The sequence below is a fragment of the Echinops telfairi genome, unplaced genomic scaffold (genome assembly GCF_000313985.2).
Source record: "Echinops telfairi isolate 266 unplaced genomic scaffold, ASM31398v2 ScPeMD7_5;HRSCAF=22, whole genome shotgun sequence".
In the NCBI taxonomy this organism is placed as follows: Eukaryota; Metazoa; Chordata; class Mammalia; order Afrosoricida; family Tenrecidae; genus Echinops; species Echinops telfairi.
The window spans coordinates 39,526,762-39,547,120 of record NW_022103901.1 but is presented as its reverse complement, the minus strand read 5'-3'; the positions used below and the strand labels follow the sequence as shown (position 1 = coordinate 39,547,120).

At 56.6% G+C, this 20,359-nt stretch overlaps 1 protein-coding gene across 1 annotated transcript in view; it reads right to left on the bottom strand.

Moving 5' to 3' along the window:
* The window catches only part of CIITA (class II major histocompatibility complex transactivator), a 47,579-nt gene that overhangs the window by 7,469 nt on the left and 19,751 nt on the right, over positions 1-20,359 (bottom strand). The window contains exons 4-15 of the mRNA XM_045285885.1: positions 20,086-20,148; positions 19,854-19,934; positions 18,255-18,299; positions 17,462-17,614; positions 16,947-17,090; positions 15,287-15,436; positions 13,689-13,757; positions 8,800-10,447; positions 7,254-7,412; positions 5,851-5,922; positions 1,208-1,288; positions 676-768 (exon numbers count right to left, since the gene is read on the bottom strand). Coding sequence (XP_045141820.1) covers positions 676-768; positions 1,208-1,288; positions 5,851-5,922; positions 7,254-7,412; positions 8,800-10,447; positions 13,689-13,757; positions 15,287-15,436; positions 16,947-17,090; positions 17,462-17,614; positions 18,255-18,299; positions 19,854-19,934; positions 20,086-20,148 — 2,758 coding nt within the window. The remainder of the gene's footprint in view (positions 1-675; positions 769-1,207; positions 1,289-5,850; positions 5,923-7,253; positions 7,413-8,799; positions 10,448-13,688; positions 13,758-15,286; positions 15,437-16,946; positions 17,091-17,461; positions 17,615-18,254; positions 18,300-19,853; positions 19,935-20,085; positions 20,149-20,359) is intronic.

Genomic DNA, 20,359 nt, shown 5'->3' with positions numbered 1-20,359 from the left:
GGGGAGCAGTCCTGTTTGTTGTCCGTGTTCCTCGGAACAGCACTCAACACTGGAGGTGGCTGGTGTCCCATCCTGACCACGGCGATGAAGGGAAGTGTGGTCAGGGAATGATTACCACCTCCCCAACCCCCCCAGTTCAACAGAAGACCCTCCTTTTCCTTAGTCATCTCCAGCTCTCCAGAGCCTGGAATGCAGACAATCCTGAGCCTCAGTCCGCACGCCCAGCTCAACACCAGCCGGGTCACAGTCTCAGCCCCGTTCCTCTCTGTCACTGTCTGCCTCACAGTCAGGGGTCCGGTCCTGGGCTTGCTAGCATCTCCTCTCTGACACGGAAGATCTCTGAGGATCGGGGCTTGGTTTGTTTTGTCCTTAGTCAGGTCTCCAGAGCCTAGCACACCGCCTGCGCGCACAGGGCGCTGGGTAAGTGTTTGCTGATGAAATGAAGAAGGGATTGGATGGAAGTCACTGGGTGAGTGAGTCATGGAGCCTTTCCATAAACAGAGAACTTGAATGAGAGGATGGGTGAGTGAGTGAATGATTCAGTGAGTGAATGGGTGAGCAGGAAGGAATGATGCAGGATGGACGGTGTTGAGTTATGAATGAGTGAGTAGTAAGTGAATGAGAGAATGAGGCGGCCAGCGTGGGCAGCAGGGCACGCAGGTCCAATCCACCTACTTGAGGGTCTCCAGGGACTTCAGCTGAGGGAAGGTGGCAGAGAGTTGGGCGACACCCTTGTCCCCGATTTTGTTCTCACTCAGAGAGTCCAGGCTGAAAGTAGAATCAGACAGGGCCATCAGCCAGGGTCCCCTACCCTGACATGGACCCTTCCGCCCCGCTATCCAAGGTCACATGGTAGGCTGATCATTAGGAGGCCAGGGACCAGCTTCTAGCTCATATGGGCGAACTCCCCACTTCGTTTTAGAAGGTCCTGGAACGTGGGCAACTTCCTGAAACTGTTGGCGTCTCAATGACTTCTGCAGTGAAGGGGGCTGTGCCCCCTTGACCCCTGGTGGGGGCAGGCAAGGAGGCCACAGAAGGAGCGGGGCCAAACACTCATTTCTGAGGATTCCGTCTGCTGTCCCTGCCCTGCTGTGGGGTCATGTAGTGACTCTTGTCCCACTGAGGAAGCAGCAGGGACAGAGAAAAAGAAGGGGACAGGGAGAGGGGCTTCAGGGGGGGGCAAGGGCAGACGAGGGTCTATACTCACTCCAGGTGCTGGAGGGAGGAAAACGCTGTGAGGACCGCCACGAGTGTGGGGAACGCCTGGGGGCCCGAGACAGGACCCAACCTAGGAAACAAGGAGCAGAGGTGAGACCCTGAAACAGAGCCCCTCAAACCCACCCCAGGGTGGGTAGAGACTAGGACACAGTAGCCAGGCTGGTCCCTGGCCCCGCTCCTGCCCTGTCTCCTCAGGTGGGACCCCTGTCCCTTCTGTTCTGGGCAAGTTTCACAAATCCCTGCCCCATGGGGCCATTTGGACGCTCAGCTGGGGGCTCTCTGGTCTTCACCTCTGGGAGGTGACCCGGTTCTCACTCTCCCTACCCTGCTGTGGCACCAAACCAAAAAATCCAAACTCACAGCCACGGAGTCAATGCTGGCTCACAGAGACCCTATAGAACTGCCCCTGTGGGTTTCCCAGACAAAGCCCTATCTTTCTCCCGAGGAGCCGCTGGTGGTTTGGAACTGCTGACCTTGCGGTTAGCAGCTGCCTCCAAATGGCTACCTGAGGACTGACAAGGGTTGTGGAGAGAGACAGCTTGCTCATTTCACTGGCAAGAAGGGCTGGCCCGCCACTGACGGCCCTTGGGTCACTTCCAACTCACAGCCCCTCTGCACGACAGAGCAGGCCTGCCCCACGGGTTTTCTAAACCACCCTGTCACGGGGACAGAGGCCGGGTCTTCCTCCTGCAGAGCTCCGGGGTGGGTTCAGACCGACCACTTTTCTGATAGCAGCGGGTGCTTAACCATGTGCACCACCAGGACCCCCTCAGGGAATGCCTGCGATGCTTCTCTGAGGTCTGAGTTCTTCTTACCCCCATTTTACAAACGAGGAAATCGAGGCCCAGAGAGGTTAATTAACCTCACAAGGTCACACGGCCTGAATCAACACTTGGGCCTGTCTTCAAGGGAGTGACTAAAAAAAATAAAAGAACAGAGGACCGTTTGCTTTTGCTTTTTAAAATCCGGCTATGAGTGAGGGAAGAGTCCTGAGTGTACCGTGGACTGACTGCCCAAAGAACAAACGTAACTGTCTTGGAAGAAGCAGAGGCAGCATGCTCTTTAAAGGCAAGGCTGGTGAGACTCTGTCTGGTGTGCTCTGGACATGTGGTCAGGGGAGACCAGTCCCTGGAGGAGGACATCCTGCTTGGTAAAGCAGAGGGGCAGCGGAAGAGAGGCAGGCCCTCGGCGAGATGGGCTGACACAGTGGCTGTGACCGTGGGCTCACACACAGCCAGGACGGAGAGGCTGGTGCTGGCCGGGCAGTGGTTGGGCCTCTTGGCCGTGGGGTCAGTATGCGTCAGAACCTACTCCACAGCACACAGTGGAGGGCGGATAGGAGAAGACAACATTAAAGAGCAGGCGGAAGTAAGGGTGGGGCCAGGCCGATGTCTGGGAAGGGCTCTGAGCAAAGGCCCTGCAGCAGGATGTGCCGGGTGGGGACACGCCACCCACCTGGAGCCCCCAGGGAGCACAGATGCGCTTGCCTCTGAGTAGCAGAGCGGCCTAACTGGCTGGGTGGGTTAGGCCTTCCGGGTGCCCGGCACAGGGGTGCCCAGCAGAGCGGTGCCAAAGGAGACCCCCCAAATAGCCATTGCCTTTCTTCCTCCGAACCTTCTTGACTTCCGGCCTCGGCCCAGCTCTGGCTGTCCCCCCACCGCTGCTGTCCCCCCAGCGAAGTTCTGACCTGTAACGAGGGGCTTTTTGTGCTGAGAACTCACAGCCTGAAGGAGGGATGGTTTTCACCCATTTCCTCTTTTCAGCAACATTTTTACCTCTGGGCCAAAAAAGGCACTTTGTTCAAAACAAGAGACGCCTGAGTTCTTCTGGGGCTTTGGGGCGGGGAGGAGGGCAGTGAGCAGGGCAAGCTGACAGCTCCTGGGCCACCAGCTAGGTGACCTTGAGCCTCCTGGGCCTCAGCTTTTCTCTCTGTCCCCTGGGCGAGGGCATGGCTGCCTCCCCAAGCAGAGCAAGAGGTGACTGAGGTTCTATACACGTAGCTGTACATCTACTGTCAGGAGAGGCCGTCCCCGGAGAAGGACATCGAGCTTGGTAAAGCAGAGGGGCAGGGAAGAGAGGAAGGCGCTCGATAAGATGGATGGACACAGTGGCTGCCGCGATGGGCTCAAGCACGGGACCAATTGTGACGCAGGACTGGGCAGTGTTTCCTTCTGTTGTGCAGACAGGGTTGCTATGAGTCAGAAAGGCACCTAACAACAGCATCTGTGTCTATCTACCTACGATAATAGAACCTCCCCACGAACGTTTTGGATGCTCATACATACAATGGAACCTGTGCGAAAGGTCCCCTGGCCCTTCCGGGTCTCCCGCGTGCTCCATTTGGACAGAGCAGGCCTCGCTAGCTCTTTTCCCTCATTCATTTTAGCGGGCAACACCTGAGTTGTCCTTCTTGGGCGGGTGTGCTCCTTCCACAGGCTCTGGCTTCCACAGGTGTGCTGCACATGTATGTATGTTTGCTTACTTTGTATGCATGTATGTGCACATACCGGTGGGGCAGCAGAAAAGAGGAAGACCGTGGACAAGATGGATTGACACAGTAGCTTCATCAAAGGCCTCAAACACAGGAACAAGTGTGGCGATGGCCCAGGACCAGGCAATGTTTCCTTTTGTTGGACTTGGGGTTGGAACCTATTTGATAGCACCTGACAGCAGCAACGTGTGTGTGTCTGTGTGTGTGTCTAAAAGTTGCGTGTGTATGCAAACACACTCATCTCTTGAGGATCTTACACCCATGCAGACTCAGGACCTCATTCTAACTTTGTAGTGTCTTCTGTTAGGGGTCGGTTGCCCAGGTGTTTTGACCAGAGACAATCTCCAGGCCTCAGTGTCTGCATCTGTACAATGGGGTGATGAAGCAATGCTCTGGAGCTGGATCCAGAGAGGGAGGGAGAGGAAAGTGCTCTGCAGGTGGTTGGGGCAGACAGACCTAAATGTGACAGCAACCAGTGCCATCCCCCAGGCTCTTGTGCCCAAAGACTACCCCTCGGCAGACACCCAGGCACAGCAGGGTTGCCAAGCACCAGGTGAGGCCTGTTTATGTCACCCTGGCTGCGTGAGGGCAGCCAACTGTTCAGTCTGCCCTAGGGGGTTCCTGGGGCTTGGGGCTTTCAGGACTAAACCCTCCGGTCTCAGGTCTCAGGTCTCAGCAGGGTGGCTTGTCACTCTAGGTACCCATCCGAATCTCATGGGAAACCTTCACACTGGCTGCACTTCCTCAGTCTGAGCTCCTGGGTGGGATGGGGTCTGAGAGTTTGCATAATTAAAGCCCCGTGACTGTGATGTGCAACCAGGGTTGAAACTCAAGGCCTGGGTGGGCAGACACCTGGGCTCTGAGGGTGGAGGAGCCCTGGTGACTGGGCGGCTACAGCACTCAACGGAAAGTCACAAGTTGACTGTCCGGACCCATCAGCCCCTCTTCGGGAGAAAGATGTGGCAGTCCGCTTCTGTGAACATGACAGAGTCCTTTGGAAACCCTATGAGGCAGTTCTGTCCTATGGGGTCACTATGAGTCGGAATCGACTTGGTGGCAGCGGGCAGTAGGCTGGTCAGCGCTGTTGTGCCCCTCTGCAGAGTCCAACCCATGGCCTTCCATTGCCACTCCAGCACCGATTGGTTCCTCCTGCCTCTCAACTCTCAGTGTTTGTTTACTTGCTTCTTTTTTCCCTTTTTGCTTTGTCTACCAGGAAACTCAGTGCTAACTTCTTGGTTACTTTACACAGGCAAAGGACATCTGGGTGTGAGCCAGCTTGGCGCGGGGGTGTTGTGCACTCCTGGTGTCGTGACCAGACCAGGGAAAAGCTCCTGCGTGTGGCCCTGGCTGTGTCCTCCTCCGGAACATCCTGGCAGCGCTTATGTCTGGAAGATGGCGACACCGGGAAGCTGTCCCGTTGCTCCTCGGATGGCCTCCCCGCTGCCTCACTCTGACTCCCCTCTCAATCTTCCGTCCCTCAGGTCTGAGCTCCGGAGCCCTCATGGGACCTGCCACTCATCACGGCAGGTGGCAACTGTCTCTTTACACTAGACTGAGGGCTTCCAGAAATGAGTCCTGGTGGCGCCGCAGTGGTTAGCTGCTGGGCTGCAATCCACAAGGTCAGCAGTTGGAAACCTGCAGCTGCTCTGCAGGAGCAAGACAGGGCTCTCTGCTCCTCTGAAGGGGCGTCTCAGAGACTCCCAGGGGCAGTTCTAACCTGACCCGAGGGTCGCATGGGTTGGAATCGACTGGATGAGCACAGGAGTCTTGGTCACTTGGGGTGCTCTCACGGAGCAGGTGCTCTCACGGAGCAGGTGCTCAATGCTGCCCTTGTGAGGTGCCGCCAAGTCGGTTCTGACCCACAGCAGCCCTACGGCCAGCAGAACGGAACCCCGCTTGGCCCTGCACCATCGTCACAATGGCTTCTTCTGTCAGCCTGTGTTGCAACCAGCAAATCCACAGTGCTCACTATGTGTCTGTAAGTAGTGAGTCAATAAGAAAATGCATGTGTTAACCCGCAAATCGGCCGGGCAGTGTCTCCCTGTGGCGCTCCGGCCAGGTTCAGCCCAGCTGGGCGGCAGCCAGCAGTTAAGGGTGATCTCCAGGACCCACCTCCCTCCGGCAGTCCCCCCTCTGCTTACGCAAACTCCAGCTTCTTTAGGTGCCGGACAGCAGGAAGGTCGGAAGCGACGTCTTCCGAGGCACTTGCGGTCCTAGAGAAGAGGGGGTATTGGGGAAGGGCAGGGTCTGCACCTGCAGCGGAGCCCCTACCTCTCTGCCCTGTGGCCTAGTGGGTCACGGGTTGGACTGCTAACCACAGGTCGGTAGTTCCAACCCATCAGCTGTCTCGTGGGAGAAAGACAAGGCTTTCTGCTCCCCTAAAGATGTACAGCCTCAGAAGCCCACAGGGCCAATTCCACTCTGTCCAGGGGGTCAGATTGGACCCCGTGCCAGCGAGTCTTTTTGTTGTTTGCTAAAAAGAATACTCGCAGACAAAGACCTTCTCGAGGGAGGCCTGCATGTACGTGGGAAAAGGTCTTGGAGTAGACACTTACAGTGCGTCCCCCAGACAATACGCGAACCAAACTCACTGCCACAGAGTCAAAGCCGACTCACAAGAACCCTGCAGCACAGGGTAGAACTGTCCCTGGGCGTCTGGGGCGGTTCCTCTGTGTGGCGAGCAGACAGCGCGTGGGCAGTGCTCACATGTGTGGAGGAGGAGGGGCGGCAGAGCTCTGTGCCCACGCTCCTCTGCTCTTGGGGTCTGTAGAGTAGGGGCAGAGCTGCCACTGGCTTCCTCGCAGCTGGCCAGAGGTGTCCCTCTGTCACTAGATGCAGAAGGTGCCTCACTTCCCCGAGCAGAGAGAGCTTCTCTCTGGTTCATCTGTGTCTCCCTGCCCCCGCCAAAGTCCTAAGCTCCATCCGTGGGAGAGGGACAGTTTGGAAATCGAGGGCCTGGAAAGCAGGAGGCCATTCTAAAGTCAGGTGGGCTTCGAGCCAGTGGCCGGCGGTGTCCTCACGTGGAAGGACCCACAGGGACGAGCACACGGGAAAGGCCGCTTGAAGGCAGAGGCCACAGGGCTGCAGCTGCGAGCCACAGCCGCCAGAACTAGAGAGAGCTGGGGCTGGCCAAGGAGGGTACCCCTCGGATGCGCCCCACCCTGGCCTTCAGGGAGGGATGGCCCTGCTGCCCCCGAATCCAGACCCCCACCCTTCAAGGTTGTGAGTTGAAGCCTTGTTGGCTTTTTGGCAGGCTGGTAGGCTGTTAAGTGGTGTTTGTGATGGTCGCTCGCAGACACACAGAGCGCTCCCCTCAACCCGTCCCCCACCCCCACCCCTAGGTTCTGGCTAAGGCACTAGGTGGAGGATGGTGAGTTCCCATAAGGACAAAGCTTTAAGTTCTTGGGGCTCTGCCTAGGTGGCCCACTGCAGGGAGGGGTTCTGGGTCACCCTTGCCCAAGCAGGCACAGATTGCCCGTGACAAACTTGACAGTGGGTCCCACACTTCCTCAGCCTGCATGGCTCCCACCCCTCTCCCCCTCACCTCTGGAGCCGCACGAGGTTGGCCAGGCCCTCTACATCCTTCAGGGATTCCGCCTTGAACGGATCGATGGTGAACTTCTCCTCTACCACCTGCAGCAGCCTGGCTTCCCCACGCTGCTGCAGGGACTCCCACAGCCCCACTGTGTCACTCAGCGCGGCCCTGTGGAGGAGGACCGCAGACCCTCAGGAGCCAGGACTGGGCTAGACCCCACCTGCCAGCAGGCAGCTCCAGGAAGGGCTCTCCCTTTCTCTGCAGATGCTGCCCCTCCCTGCTGCAGGAAGCCAGCTACGACCAGTCCTGATTGGGTCCGTCGTTAGCTCTTGCACTGGCTGTATTTCCCTCTGTACTCTGGTTGCCAGCAAGCTCGGTGATCAGTTCTTGGTGGAATCACTGCATTTGTGTAGACCCTCTAGCTTGGGGAACGTCTGTCTGGGGGAAGGCAGCAGGGAAGGGTTCTGCGAAGCGATCCTGCAGAGACTGGTGGGGGTTAGGTGGCATTGAATCAGTCAGTCTGACTCTCAGAGACGCTGTGCACCACAGAATAGTGCCTGGTCCTGTGCCATCTGCACCATGATTGTTACGCTTGAGCCCATTGTTTCGGTCACTGTGAACATCCGCCTCTGGTGGCATATGGGCAAGGCAGTGGGCTGCTAACCACCAAGTCTGCAGTTTGAACCCGCCAGTTGCACCATGGGAGAAAGGTGAAGTTTTCTGTTCTTGTAAAGAGGTAAAGCCTTCGACCCCCACAGGGGCAGTCCTACCCTGTCCTCTAGGGCCACTCTGAGTCGGACGGGCTAGACGGCAGTGTGATCGAGTGCGGACAGGAGGAGGACGTAAATGAGACAAATGCAGGACTTGAGATTCCTCCAGAGGGGAGGTGGGAAGCACTGGAAGTGTCTGGTCAGACGGGGTCTGGGAAGACTGGGAAGCAGACTGAATGAAGGAGAAGGGTGGAGGCAGGGCGGGGAGGCTGTGGCTTCCTCAAAGTACTGGAGATGGTAGCTTCTCAGAGGACAGAGAGAAGGCAATGGATTTGAATCCAGATCAGTCTTATGTAGCCATGGCCTAGTGCCTGGCACATAAGCCATGAAGGAGGAAGAGGAAGAGAAGGAGGAGGCGGAGGAGGAGGAGGAGGAGGAGGAGGAGGAGGAACCTAGTCCCTAGCTGATTCCCACTCATGGCGATCCCAGGTGCTAGGTTTTCCTGGCAGTGACCAGTGGCGAGGCCTGAACAAGTTCACACCTCTAGCCTTTAGGTTAGTATACGGGCCTGTGCAAACCATTTGTACAGCTCAGGGAACTCCTGGCCCAGAGCAGGACCTCAAAGTATTTGCTGCTGCCCTTTCTGGCTATGTGACCTTATGCAATCGCCTGTCCCCCTCTGAGCCTCAGCTTCCCCCTTTTAAACCCAGGGCAAGTCCATTCTGCCTCCCCCTGGCTGCTGCTGCCACCACACTTCCAAAGAGACACTGCAGAGCAAGTGCTGGGTACAGCAGAGAGACCACAGCAGATGCCCAGCCCTAAGGAGACCCCCGTCCCTGCCCCACCTGAAGCAGGACACACAGCTGAGTCCCACGAGGCTCCCCAGTCCAGCGGGATCAATGCCAGTGTTGCGGAGGTCTAGTGAGAAGTCACGGCCAGCCGCCTCCAAAGCCCTGCCCAGCACGTGGGCATCTGGGGGCGTCAGCCGCGTGCCCAGGAAGGAGAGGTGGGCCGGGAGTCCCTGCAGCACCTGCTGCCAGAGCTTGGCGTCACCAGCCTCGTGGAGACAATGCAGCAGTTCCAGCAGCCGGCTGGCCCGCAGTGACCCCGGCTGCAGCCGCTGCAGGTAGCGTGAGAGTACCTTGCGCTTCTTGTCTGATGGATTGGCGGCTGCTGGCCCCGCCAGGGCACCCAGGCCGCTGGCTGCTGGCTGGAAGAGCAGGCCAGCCAGGAAGCGGGGCACGCCCTCCAGCCAGTTGTCGTAGGGCCGCTTCTTGCGCGGGGTCAACGCCAAATACTGTGGCAGCTCCTTGTCCTTGACGTCACTGCTCAGTGCCAGCCACAGGGCACCCAGGAAGCAGTGTAGCGGGAAGCTGGAGAAGGCCAGCTCCGGCACCTCAGCCCCAGGGTAGGTTCGAAGCAGGCCATTGGCCAGGGCCCAGGCCTCAACCTCCGCCGACGGGAGCTGAGCCTTGCCCAGGGTGCTGCGGTGCCCACGGCCCAGCTCCCAGGCCAACTGGGCCAGTGCCATGAGGGCGCCCGGGGGGCTGTCGCGGGCGGCTGTGCCTAGCAGGGCCACGAAGAGGCCTGTGAGTGTGGAGGGCAGCTGGGCCTCTGGGTCCTGCCCCAGCAGAGCCTCGCAGAGCTGGCTCACGGCGTGGCACAGTGCGGGGCTGTGGCAGTGGCTGAGCAGGAAGGGCTGGCGGCGCAGCAGGGCCAGGGCTCGTGTGCAGTGCTCAGCCGAACGCGCAAAGTGGCGCTTGACGCAGTCCTCGGCCTGCCCCTGGGAAAAGCTGGCCAGCTCAAACAGCCGGTCGGCTTTGGCTAGGCCTTGTGCCAGGCGGCCCCGCGGCCGGGCGGTCAACAGCAGCGTGCAGCCCTGGAGCAGCCTGCGCTGGCAGAGGCCGGCCAGCAGCCCCCGGAGGGAGCAGGGCTCGGGGGGCGGAGGGCCACAGCCTGTATGCAGGAGACCATCTTGGGCTTCCAGCTCCTCGAAGCCATCCAAGATGAGCAGGAGGCGGTCGGGCCACCTCAAGATGTGACGGAAGACCTCACTGTCTGCCGGGGGCGGCTGTGGGCCCACGGAGAAAAGCAGGTCTCGCAGGCGGTACATGGCCCCTGGGCGGTCCAGGCGGTGGCGAGGCACGTAGAAGACCAAATCATACTGCGGGAGCTGGCCACAGGCCCAGGCCCGGCACACGGCCCGGGCCCAGCAACTCTTGCCCTGGCCTGCCTTGCCCAGCACGGCAGTCACCTGCGTCTCATTTCGTGGCCGTTGAAGGGCACCGGTGGCCAACAGGACCTCAGCCAGACCCTCGCGGACCAGCCGCCGGGCTGTCCAGTCCTGGGTGGCCAGCTCCCTCTCTTGGCCCTTGCTGCTGTTCCTCTCCAGCCGCGCCCACACGAGCTCCACCTCCACCAGGGTGCCATCCGGGTCTCCGGGCTCCGCCAGGTACTGGTCCCTCAGCGAGCGGCAGTACCGCTCCACTGCCTCTGCAGAGGACAAGAGGGCAGTGCTGCGTGAGAGGGCGGCCACCAGAGGACCGCCCTGCCCTGGCACCTGCTGCTTCTCCAAGCCTTCTGCTGCCCTTCTCCCCGTCACATGCTGACAGTCTCATGCAGTCACCCCACATCCACTGTCACCTTCCCCCACCGCCCCCATGTCCGCAGCACTGATGGCGCGGTGGGTAAACGTTGGCGAGCTAACAGAACACCAGCAGTCGGAACCCACCGGCCTCTCTGTCGGCGAGAGACGAAGCCGCCTGGCTTCTGCCGAGACTTGCTGTCTCAGACACCGCATGGGGCAGCTCGGCCTTGCCCTGTAAAGTCACTCCAGATTGAAATCAATTTCATGGTCATGGTTGGGTTCTATTTTGGGGTAGCACCCTGTTGGTAAGCACTCAGTTGCCAAGTATATGGGCGGGCGCTGGAACCCCCCAACTGCTCTGTGGGTGCAGGACGAGGCTGTCTGCGTCTGTAAAGAGTCACAGCCTTGGAAACCGGAAGGGGCCATTCTGCTCTGGCCCACGGGGTTGCTCTAAGTCAGACTTGGCTCAAAGACAGTGGATTTTGTCCTTCCTTGTGGCTCTCTCCACTCCACTCCCTTTAGTTGCCCAGTAAGAGTGATGTCATCTTAAGCAAGCTCCATGCCTCACAATCTGTCTTCAGCTGCGAAGTAGGAGAGTAATGACACTGTGTTCATCCTGCCGTTTGTTGGCCGATTATTTAATATAGCAACAGTGCTCAGGGGCACCTGGGCATTGCAAAGGGTGAATATTCCACTACTCCTGAAAGGTTGGAAGTGCAAGTCTATACGGAGGTACCTTGGAAGAAAGGCCTGGCGGTTTTGTTCCAGAATAAACGCCAGCCATTGACATGGCACAGTTGTACCCTGATACACACGGAGTTGCCACCAGGCAGAACCAACTCAATAGCAACTCTTTGCTTCAGGGCTGCTCAGTGGTACCAGAGTCTCTGGTGGCACAGAGGGTTAAGCACTCAACTCACGAGGAAGCCAAAAGTTTGCACCCACCTGGAAGCCTGGCAATTTGCTTCTGAAAAGTCTCCACCTTGCAAACTATGGAATAGGCTCTACTCTGCACACACAGGGTTGCCATGAAGTGGAGTCTATTTCACAGCATGAACAACAACAACAAAAGCCGTCCCAGGGACAGAGGAAGCATCGAGAGCTGCAACCATTCTCTTATTCACTCCTCCATCCCCACTCTCCAGGGCTCCCACCCTCACCTGCCTCCTTCACTCAGCACCCACTCTGCCCTCGCTCAGTTTCTCAGCGTCACAAACGAGATGCCAACACCTAGCCTGTGCTGGTTGAGGAAGAGGTCCTCAACGACCATTCCCTAAACGACTGATGGGTGTGTGATAGAAATCTTTACAACAGCAACAAGAGTAGCTGCTGAAGCGGATGGTGGACAATCAAAACCTTAGGGGGTTCGTTTTTCAGTTTGGAGGTTTAGGGTCATGGTTTCATGGGACATCCCAGTTTGTTGGCCTAATAATATGCTGAATGCCTCTGTTCTACCCCCTGGTTCAAAGTACAGTGCCTAGGGCCTTAAAAAGCTTGCAAGAGGCCATCTGAGACACAGCCAGTAATCTCTCTTCACCTGGAGCAACGAGGAAGGGTGGCCAGGACGGGGAGAAAGGAATGCAATGTATGACGAGCGCTCTCCACGAGCAGCCGCCATCCTGTGCCAAGAGACCAGAAGACTGGACGGTGCCCGGCCACCACTACTGAGCATTTGACAGAAGATTCTATAACAGAATCCTGATAAAAAGGGAGGAATACAGAAGAGAATGTCAAGTTCCCATGAACTTCAGGCTCCCTGGAGTCATGATGGTTAGATGAACTCTCGAAAGTTTTGCCCTACAATAAACTTTAAACCAAAAATATCCCCTAAAGTCTTCTTAAAATTAAATACATTTCAGTTTATCTAGTAAAGAATGTCTGCTTTGAGCACTATGCTCTTTTAAGAACCATCTGTATGGGATCAAATGAACAGAAGCAAACTTAATTGATGTTGCTGGGAATTTAAGTTGACAAGGGAGGAACAACTCAGAAAAGTGGGGTGAGCATGGTTACACACCCAACGAAAACCGATGTTATAAGCCCACGTGGAAACTGTCAACTTGGCGTATGTGGCATGAAGTGAAGTGACTATTCAATTGGCGAATGTGCCCTGAAGAGAAATTACTCTTCTCTCCACATTCTTTGTAACTCCCGCCAAATGACTGTACGGCAGCATGCAAATAGGGTGAGTGGGACTCATATGAGGGGATTGGCCAGGGCTGCCTTCTTCTGGAATAAAGGGAGCCATCTCAGAAGCAGGGGGGAGAATCCACGGCCTTCAGGAAAGAGGACCCAGGAGCGGAGCACAGCTGAGGCTCTTGGGAGAAGAAGAGTTAGAGACTGCAAAGGCCGTGAGACAGACAGAGCTTCCTGGCCTGTGGGAAGGGTCAAACGGAGTGACTTCGGGGCAGTAGGCTTGCAGAGGGGGGTGTCCTTTGGGCACTTTTCAGCGCTAGCAGAGCTTTGTAACACACTTGCCCAAGAAAGGCAGAGGCCAAGGGGACCACATTTCTGAGGGGTCTAGGGTCAGAGAGAGCCATCCATACATGCCAGCATGACAGAGAAGAGGTGCTATAGGCAAAAGAAATGCAGCCTTCACATTTCTGATCCCGATTTATAACCTGGTAATGGCCCCAGTAAACCCCGATAATGGTGAGTATTGCTAGTGAGGTCCGTGTGGCGATTGCCGTGGACTGTCGAACTCAGCAGAGAATAGAGTTCGGTGAGAGGGACAGTTGGTATCAGATTAGGTGCTGAAGGTTGGAGCGTGGAGGCCTGTCTAACTGCTGCTCAGAGGAATCATCCTTGGGAAGATAGGGAGTTATATTCTCCTTCCCCCTGTGTAGCTAGAGGAGGCCAGATGGGGCCCCTACACCATTTCTGCAGAATGTTTTATTGTATAATAATGAACAACCAAATAAATACATGAAAAATTAAAATAAATAGAAAAAAGAACAATAAAAACATGATAAAAAAAACAAACCATGATGGAATCAATGGTCCAGTGGTGTAGTAAACAGATGAGTTGCTGAGTGAGTGGAGGGGCGAGCTACAAAGAAGGGCTGAGTGAAGAGTGGGTGAAAGCTAGACTGGGCTTTGACTTGGGGCTCCTGCCCACGGGAGCTGGGGGGTCATGCCAGCACTCACCAGGCCATTTGGGGGTCTTGCTGGAGAACTCGAGATCAGCTGGGCTTTGGGTCGTGGACAGTTCATCCTCTAGACACGAAGAAACTTGTATCAGAGTTCGAGTGAGGGCGCCCCAGGATGCCCTCTGTCTGGGGTGTTCAGAGACTCTGTCTGAGCTTCGGGAACCAGCCCGACCAAGGAAGACTGGGGAGCTGAGCCCCTCAAGATGGAGGTTTCAGGGGGGCAGCGTTAAGGTGGATCTGCTCAGTAAAGTCATCGTAACACACGCACATGTGTATGTCTATGAAGACACACACAAGGGGGCTTCAAAAAGCTTGTGGGGAAAACATCAATGATTTATTCCATTAACTTCTGGAAGTTCATGTTACCAACTGATACACAGAACTTCCTGTGTGTTCTACATATATGCATATGTATATATGCGTATCTGTATCTATATGTGTAGATCTATCATAAACTTTGCCAGGCTAACCATTTTCAGTTTGCCCACATCAGTGGCATTCATTACATCCACAAGCTGTGCAACTATCTGTTCCCAGGTGTCTCTCATCACCCCAAAGAGAAGCTCAGTACCCTTCAACACTAATGCCCTTTCTGCTCTCCCTGTCCCCAGTCATCACGACTGCACCTGGGTCTCTGTGCGGCTCCCTATTCGAGAGAGTCCACGTAAGTGGAGCCACGCTCTCTGTCCTGTTGTCTCTGACGTATTCTACCCGGCAGAATGTTTGCAAGGCTCACCCATGCCCCCGAGGCATCAGGACGTCCTTTATCTTGGTGGAGGAACAATATTCCATTCTGGGTAAAGACCGCTTTTCCCCTTTGCATTATCTGCTGATGGGCACTTGGGTTGTTTCCATCTGTACTTTTGAAGACTGCACTCGTGTCTTTAAAATGGCAATTTCTAGATTTCCAGATTATCCTGATACACTGGATCTGGCCACTCTGGGTCTGCCTTCCTGCAGGCCACCAAGCAGCAGAGGCTGGTGACCCTCCTGGGGGGATGTGGGGGTGGGGCAGAGTCTCCCAATCTCCTCCAGTTCCCCTGGAGACTCCCTTTGCCTTGTTTTACCTCCATACCAGGGATTCAAATTGGCTCAGCCTGGCTCAGACGAAATCACGCTGGAATGGACCCAAATTTTTAAAATGTGGATGAATCATCACAGGTTAAGCCCTGCTAGAAACATACTTATCCTCGTAGAAAATAGGGGCAGCATGAGCATCGCCTAGCAACCAAATCTCTTGGCCAGATAAGTTGAAAACAGCGGAGACCAGCTCAAAGATGGCAGCGAACCATACAACACCCCAAGTGTGTCGCTCGCCATGGTCCCATCTCCAGCATCAGTGTCCTGAAGGGGCTCATTACACCTCCCCCAAGCTGCCCATTCCAGGGACTTGTCACTTTCCCCACTCTGATTAGTGTTTCTGATCACCCACATTTTAAAAATGTGGGTCTGTTTCAATCCTGCCGCACTGGCCATGAAGGAACTGGTTGGAAGCCCTGCCTCAAATTGAGCCTTCCCGTGCCGGCAGGCAGTGGTTTATGGATCTTGGGGCACACTCCTGCTACCAGCAACTCCCACAGGCCCCATGGGACTTACCTGTCCTATTTGTACGGCAAGTCAGGGCTGCTTCCGGCATGCTGGGCAGGTCAGTAGCCGATGGGGCAAAAGGGCTGGTGGAGCCAGGTTGGTCTGGGGACTTGGGGAGGCTGCTGACAGGGGGAACTTGGCTGGCCTGGGTCATCTGGCCTGCATTGGGCAGGGGGCAGGAGAAAGTATAAGAACAGCGAGCTGTTTATCCAGGAACCCACCTGGGTCACGCCCACCTCAAACCAGGAGGTGGTCAGAGGTGAGAGAAAGCGTTTCAGGACGAAGCTAAGGAAGTTAGCCTTGCTCTCAGAGCTGCGCTTCCCTGTCTGTCAAGAGACACAGTTGCAGGGGCCAGGTCCCAGGGAGCTTAGGGCGGCTGCTTGCGCGCCACCCCTCCTGCTGTGTGGTCCCCTTCACATCAGGAACTTCTGCTTGCTTTGGCAACTCCAGAGCATGAAGCTGGCATTTGACCTTTACAACTTGGCCCTGGGGTCATGTGGACACCCACCCCCCTCCCCATCGGCCTCATCCTCCTTCCATCCCTGAGAGTCCACACCAGTCTTTCCCCACATAAGTCACCAGCCTTCCATTTGGCAGGGCAGCAGGGGCCACGGAATCGAATTTCCCAGACTAGGAATTGAGGGACATCTCGAGGCTCCTGAAGGGTGAGGGGACGGTGGCTACGTTTACTGCTTAGCGAGTCTCGCTAACTTTGTAACTTAGAGATGAAATACGATTTCCCGAGGGAAAGAGGCATGTCTCTGGATGCTGAACACGTTCTAGAGGAGCTTCTAGATTAAGATGGACTAGGAAGAAAGGCTTGGCAGTCTAAGGCTCGCCTGCTCTGATCGGCAACTGGTCACAGGGAGGGAAAAGGACCATGTATGAGGGCGCCATGAACCAGCACTGAGCTGATGGCCATTACCCAAGAGCCCCTGTGTTAGGGGTCCCAACCATCCCTTTACAAGGATTGCTGGTGGAGAATGCTTCTTATAGCTAAAAAAAATGCAATTCTTTGAGGCGTTTTTGCAGCAACATAATCTGACATGGCCAGGCCAGGCAAGCGAAGGCCCAGCACGAAGGGATGACCAGGCTAGCAGACCCAGAGGGTTCTCTGGGGTGTGATCTGAGAGAGGAGCTTCGTCGAGAGGTGGGTGAAGGGTCCGGGACATGGAGCCGGGAGTTTCATTTGGCTGTGTAGGTAAGAGAGGAGCCCTGGATCACACTGACAGGTCAGCAGTTCAAATCCACCAACCAGTGCTTGGGAGAAAGACGAGGCTGTCGGCTCCTGGAAAGATTGACAGCTTCAAAAAGCTGTTTTACCCTGTCTTCTAGGTTCGCCGTGAGTCAGAGTCGACTCGTTGGCAGTGGGCTGGGGATGCTGTAAAAGAGGGCGGAGGGAAGCGGACCCTCACCTCTTGTATGCTCATTTTATGTATTTTGACTTTTACAGAAGGCAGACATGGTGGTCTAATACCTCCATAAGGGGAGAGAGTGAACCTCAGGGCCACAGGGGAAAAGTGGCCGGAAGAGCCCAGACACCTGCACCCAGGCCACCACACCATGGGGATTCCTGCAGGGTAGGGAGGGGGTGAGAAGACACCAGGCTCTGGCAAATGTCCTTGTAGGGTAGGGAACGGAGACCCAGAGCCAGGCCACGTGCACTCACCTTGGTAGATGAGAAGATCAGAGAGTCCTGCCCCGGCCCCTGGGGTTTGACAGAGACCCTGGGACAGAGCGGTGAGGGCAGGCAGGAGCTGGACACATCCATCAGGGAGGTGCACGCAGCTGAACACGGGCCTGGAGCCAGCGGCTGCAAGAGACAAAGGTGGTGAGCCGGAGACTTCCTCTCACTCTGGGATGGTTTGATTCTGTCCAACTTCCTCTGCTCCCGACCCCCCCCCCCCCCCCCCGCCCCACCTCACACACACTAGCAGCCAATGTCTGCATCTTGCCCAGGGAAGGGTCCCTAGCACCCAGCAGAGCAGTCGGTACAGAGTGAGTACTTGGTGCTGACAGGTGAACCCCTGATTGGTAGGGGCTCCCTGTCTTATGCTTGGCAGGGCTGAGCTGCCAGGACTTGCAGATGTGACCTGCTGGGATGGAGGATCCAGTCAGCTCTGCCTCCTCAGCTGCACCCCCCGCCCCCCGCAATGCCCCCCCCCCTCCCTGGCCCTAACATACCCAGCATCAGGGCTGTCTCCTCCAGCCTGGTCAGGCGAGGCACTGGCTCCTGGCTGAGGGGAAGGGGTAACTTCTGGCAGGGTAAGGCCGTGGAGTTGACCCCTGGGCCTACCAGGAAGCTGCCGGTCACAGTGAGCCCAGCGGGAGGCTCGTCTATGGAGAAAGGGGGTGAGTGGGAGGCTGGGCAGAGATCAGGGGGAATGCCTGGAGATGCCTCCCTCCAGGGGGCTCCCCTTGGTGGAGGAAGGGCAACCCCTGCCTCCCCGGCTGTGCTTCCTAGGTCTTCATAGCCCCCTCTCCCCTACCAGCTTGGCGATCTTGAGGGGTTGGGGCTCCCTTCTCCCCCAACAGACTGAGACCTGGGAGAGCAGGGCTCCTGAGCCCTCATGGGATGAGCAGGTGGGTGGGTCCTGGGGGCCACAGACAGAAAGCTGGGGCTGGGCCAGAGTCTGAGAGTGGTCTGGGAGCTCCAGGCCCCCGCTGGGTCCCTTATGGGACCCCAAAGAAGGCAGGGACACATCGGTCCCCTATGAGAGAGGGGATCTGGGGGGGCAAGGCAGCTCCATCTAGGAGCAGAACTGGAGCTTCCTGAGCACTGGGACCACTCCTGCAGCCGCCTGGGCCTGCCTCCCCAGCACCCTGGACCCTCTGGGGGGTCACAAATCGGCCTCTTCCATCTTGCTCCAGTCTGCTCCACCTTAGCATTACAGCAGGGTGGGAGGGCATGTGGGGGAGGCAGGGGAGGAAGCATCTGGTGGGAGGAGCCGGTCAGCTTGGGGAACAGGCCGCTCACCCAGCTTCCTGTGCTTCCGGGCCACAGGCAGGTCCCCTGGGAAAGCTGTGGAGAGAATGTGGTGATCAGCACCCCAGGGAGGGGCGGCCCGAGGCTCCAGGGACCTATGGCGCTTCCAGCAGGCTACAGGGCTGGGATGTGGCCATGGGGGTGTCTCATCCCTCCCCTACCTCTGACCATCTCTGTCCTCACCCACCTCGAAGGGTCCAGCACAGACAGAAAGTCAAAGAGGCAGAGCCACCAAGGGGACACAACATGGCCAGAATTAAAAAAAAAAAAATACTGCTTTTGAATCCCTTCCCAGCTGTGTGCCTTTGCAACAGAGTTTCTCCGGTGTCACCTGTGATGTCCCCGCAGCTATGACCCAGGTGAGAGGATTCCTACTCTGCAGGGATACCCTGGGAAGCAGCAAGTGAGTATCCAGCATGTCGCACATCAGCAGGAAAGGACCCATGGTCCCTCAGCCAGGGGTGGTGCAGTGCGGGACGGCTCATTCACTGAGTGTGACACCAGATTCGTGCCGGTCTCCAGAAGAGCCAGATGCTGAGCACCCATGGGGATGTGGATAGTACCTACAGTTTGCTTTGAGAGGCAGCACTCAAAATAAGGTGGGTGGGTGAGCACTTACATGGATGGGTGGGTGAGTCGATGGAGGAATAGATGGTGGGTGGGTGGGTAAGTGGGTAGGGGAGTGGGCAGATGAATGGATGGGCGGGTGGTGGATGAATAGATAGATGGATTGGCGGTGTGTAAGTGAGTGGATGGAGATGGGCGGATGGATGGATGAGTCCATGGATGTGTCAGGAAAGGCACAGACGAGCTGAGGATGCGTGAGGCCATGCGTGTAGAAAAAGCGGTGGGGGAGGTGACATGTTAGTCAAGACCCAGACGATGAGAAAGAGGATCTTGGAGTAAGGACATCCCAGGCCGAGCCAACAGCAGGTACAGAGAGCCTGAGGCTGCAAGGGGCACGTAGCTACAGCAACGGAAAGAAGCCTGTGCGGCTGCCGTGGGACAAGAAAGCAGAGGGCAACATGTGTTGAGCGTGGAGAGCTGGGCAGGGTCAGTTCCTTCTGGACCCTGTGGGATGTGACTTTCGGGGCAGTGAAATGTGCTAGTTTCCTTTCTGGAAGCTCCAGCCGCTGCCTGATGAGGGCAGACGAAAGAGGCAAGGGAGACAGTATTGAGACTCTGGGAGGTGGGAGAACTTGCCCAAGGCCACACAGGCCACAAAAGGCAGATGCAGGATACAAAACCAGTTTGTGCTGATGTCAGAACCAGTGTTTGAAGAGTGCAACCCCAAACATAGGCGTGACAGCTAGACAAAACCGAGGGTCTGTTTGGAAATGTGATCTAAACAGCCAGGACAGAAACCCACTGGAGACTGACCATTTGTACCTGAGCCATCTGTTTCTCTCCGGGACCACTGCTTGCTGCATGCGGGGACTGAGAAGGGACAGCAGGAGCTCCTGCACCCAGGCAACATCAACCAGGCTTCATGAGGGAAGCAACTGGGAGCCACAATAGGCGTTGGAGCCAAGAAAGGGTCAGGCCCCAAGCACAGCTGAGGATGGATCAGGCAGAGGGCAGCTTACTCACGTCTCTTCTGACTTTTCTGCCCTGTTTCCACCAGTGCCTCCAGGATCTCACCGGCCACTTCTTCCGATCCCATGTGCTCTACTTCAGAGAAAGATCAATGCCCGCCATCAATGGAGATCCAAGGTAGGGGAGGAAGGGTCTGACCCCCATGGTGGGGTGGCCATTGGTATAATGGGGGTTCTCAAGGAAGAAGGAAGAAAATGCAGGCAAAGCCAAGGGAACCCCAACTTACTGAAAATGTCTTTGCTTGGGCTCTCCAGCTGGGAGTCCTGGAACACGTACTGGTCCAGATCCGCTGCCCAGACAAGGCAAAGCACAGTCCATCAGTGAAGTCTTGTTGTGAGCCTGGCTGGGACCAGGCTCCAGGGAGCTGTGGGCCCCCAGGCCTGGCACACAGTAGGGGCTCATGAAGTATTTACTGAGTGAATGAATGCTCAAATCATGAATGGATTCTGACTCTTCATGAACTCTGAATCTAGAGATGAAATGAGGCAGGCACTCATGGG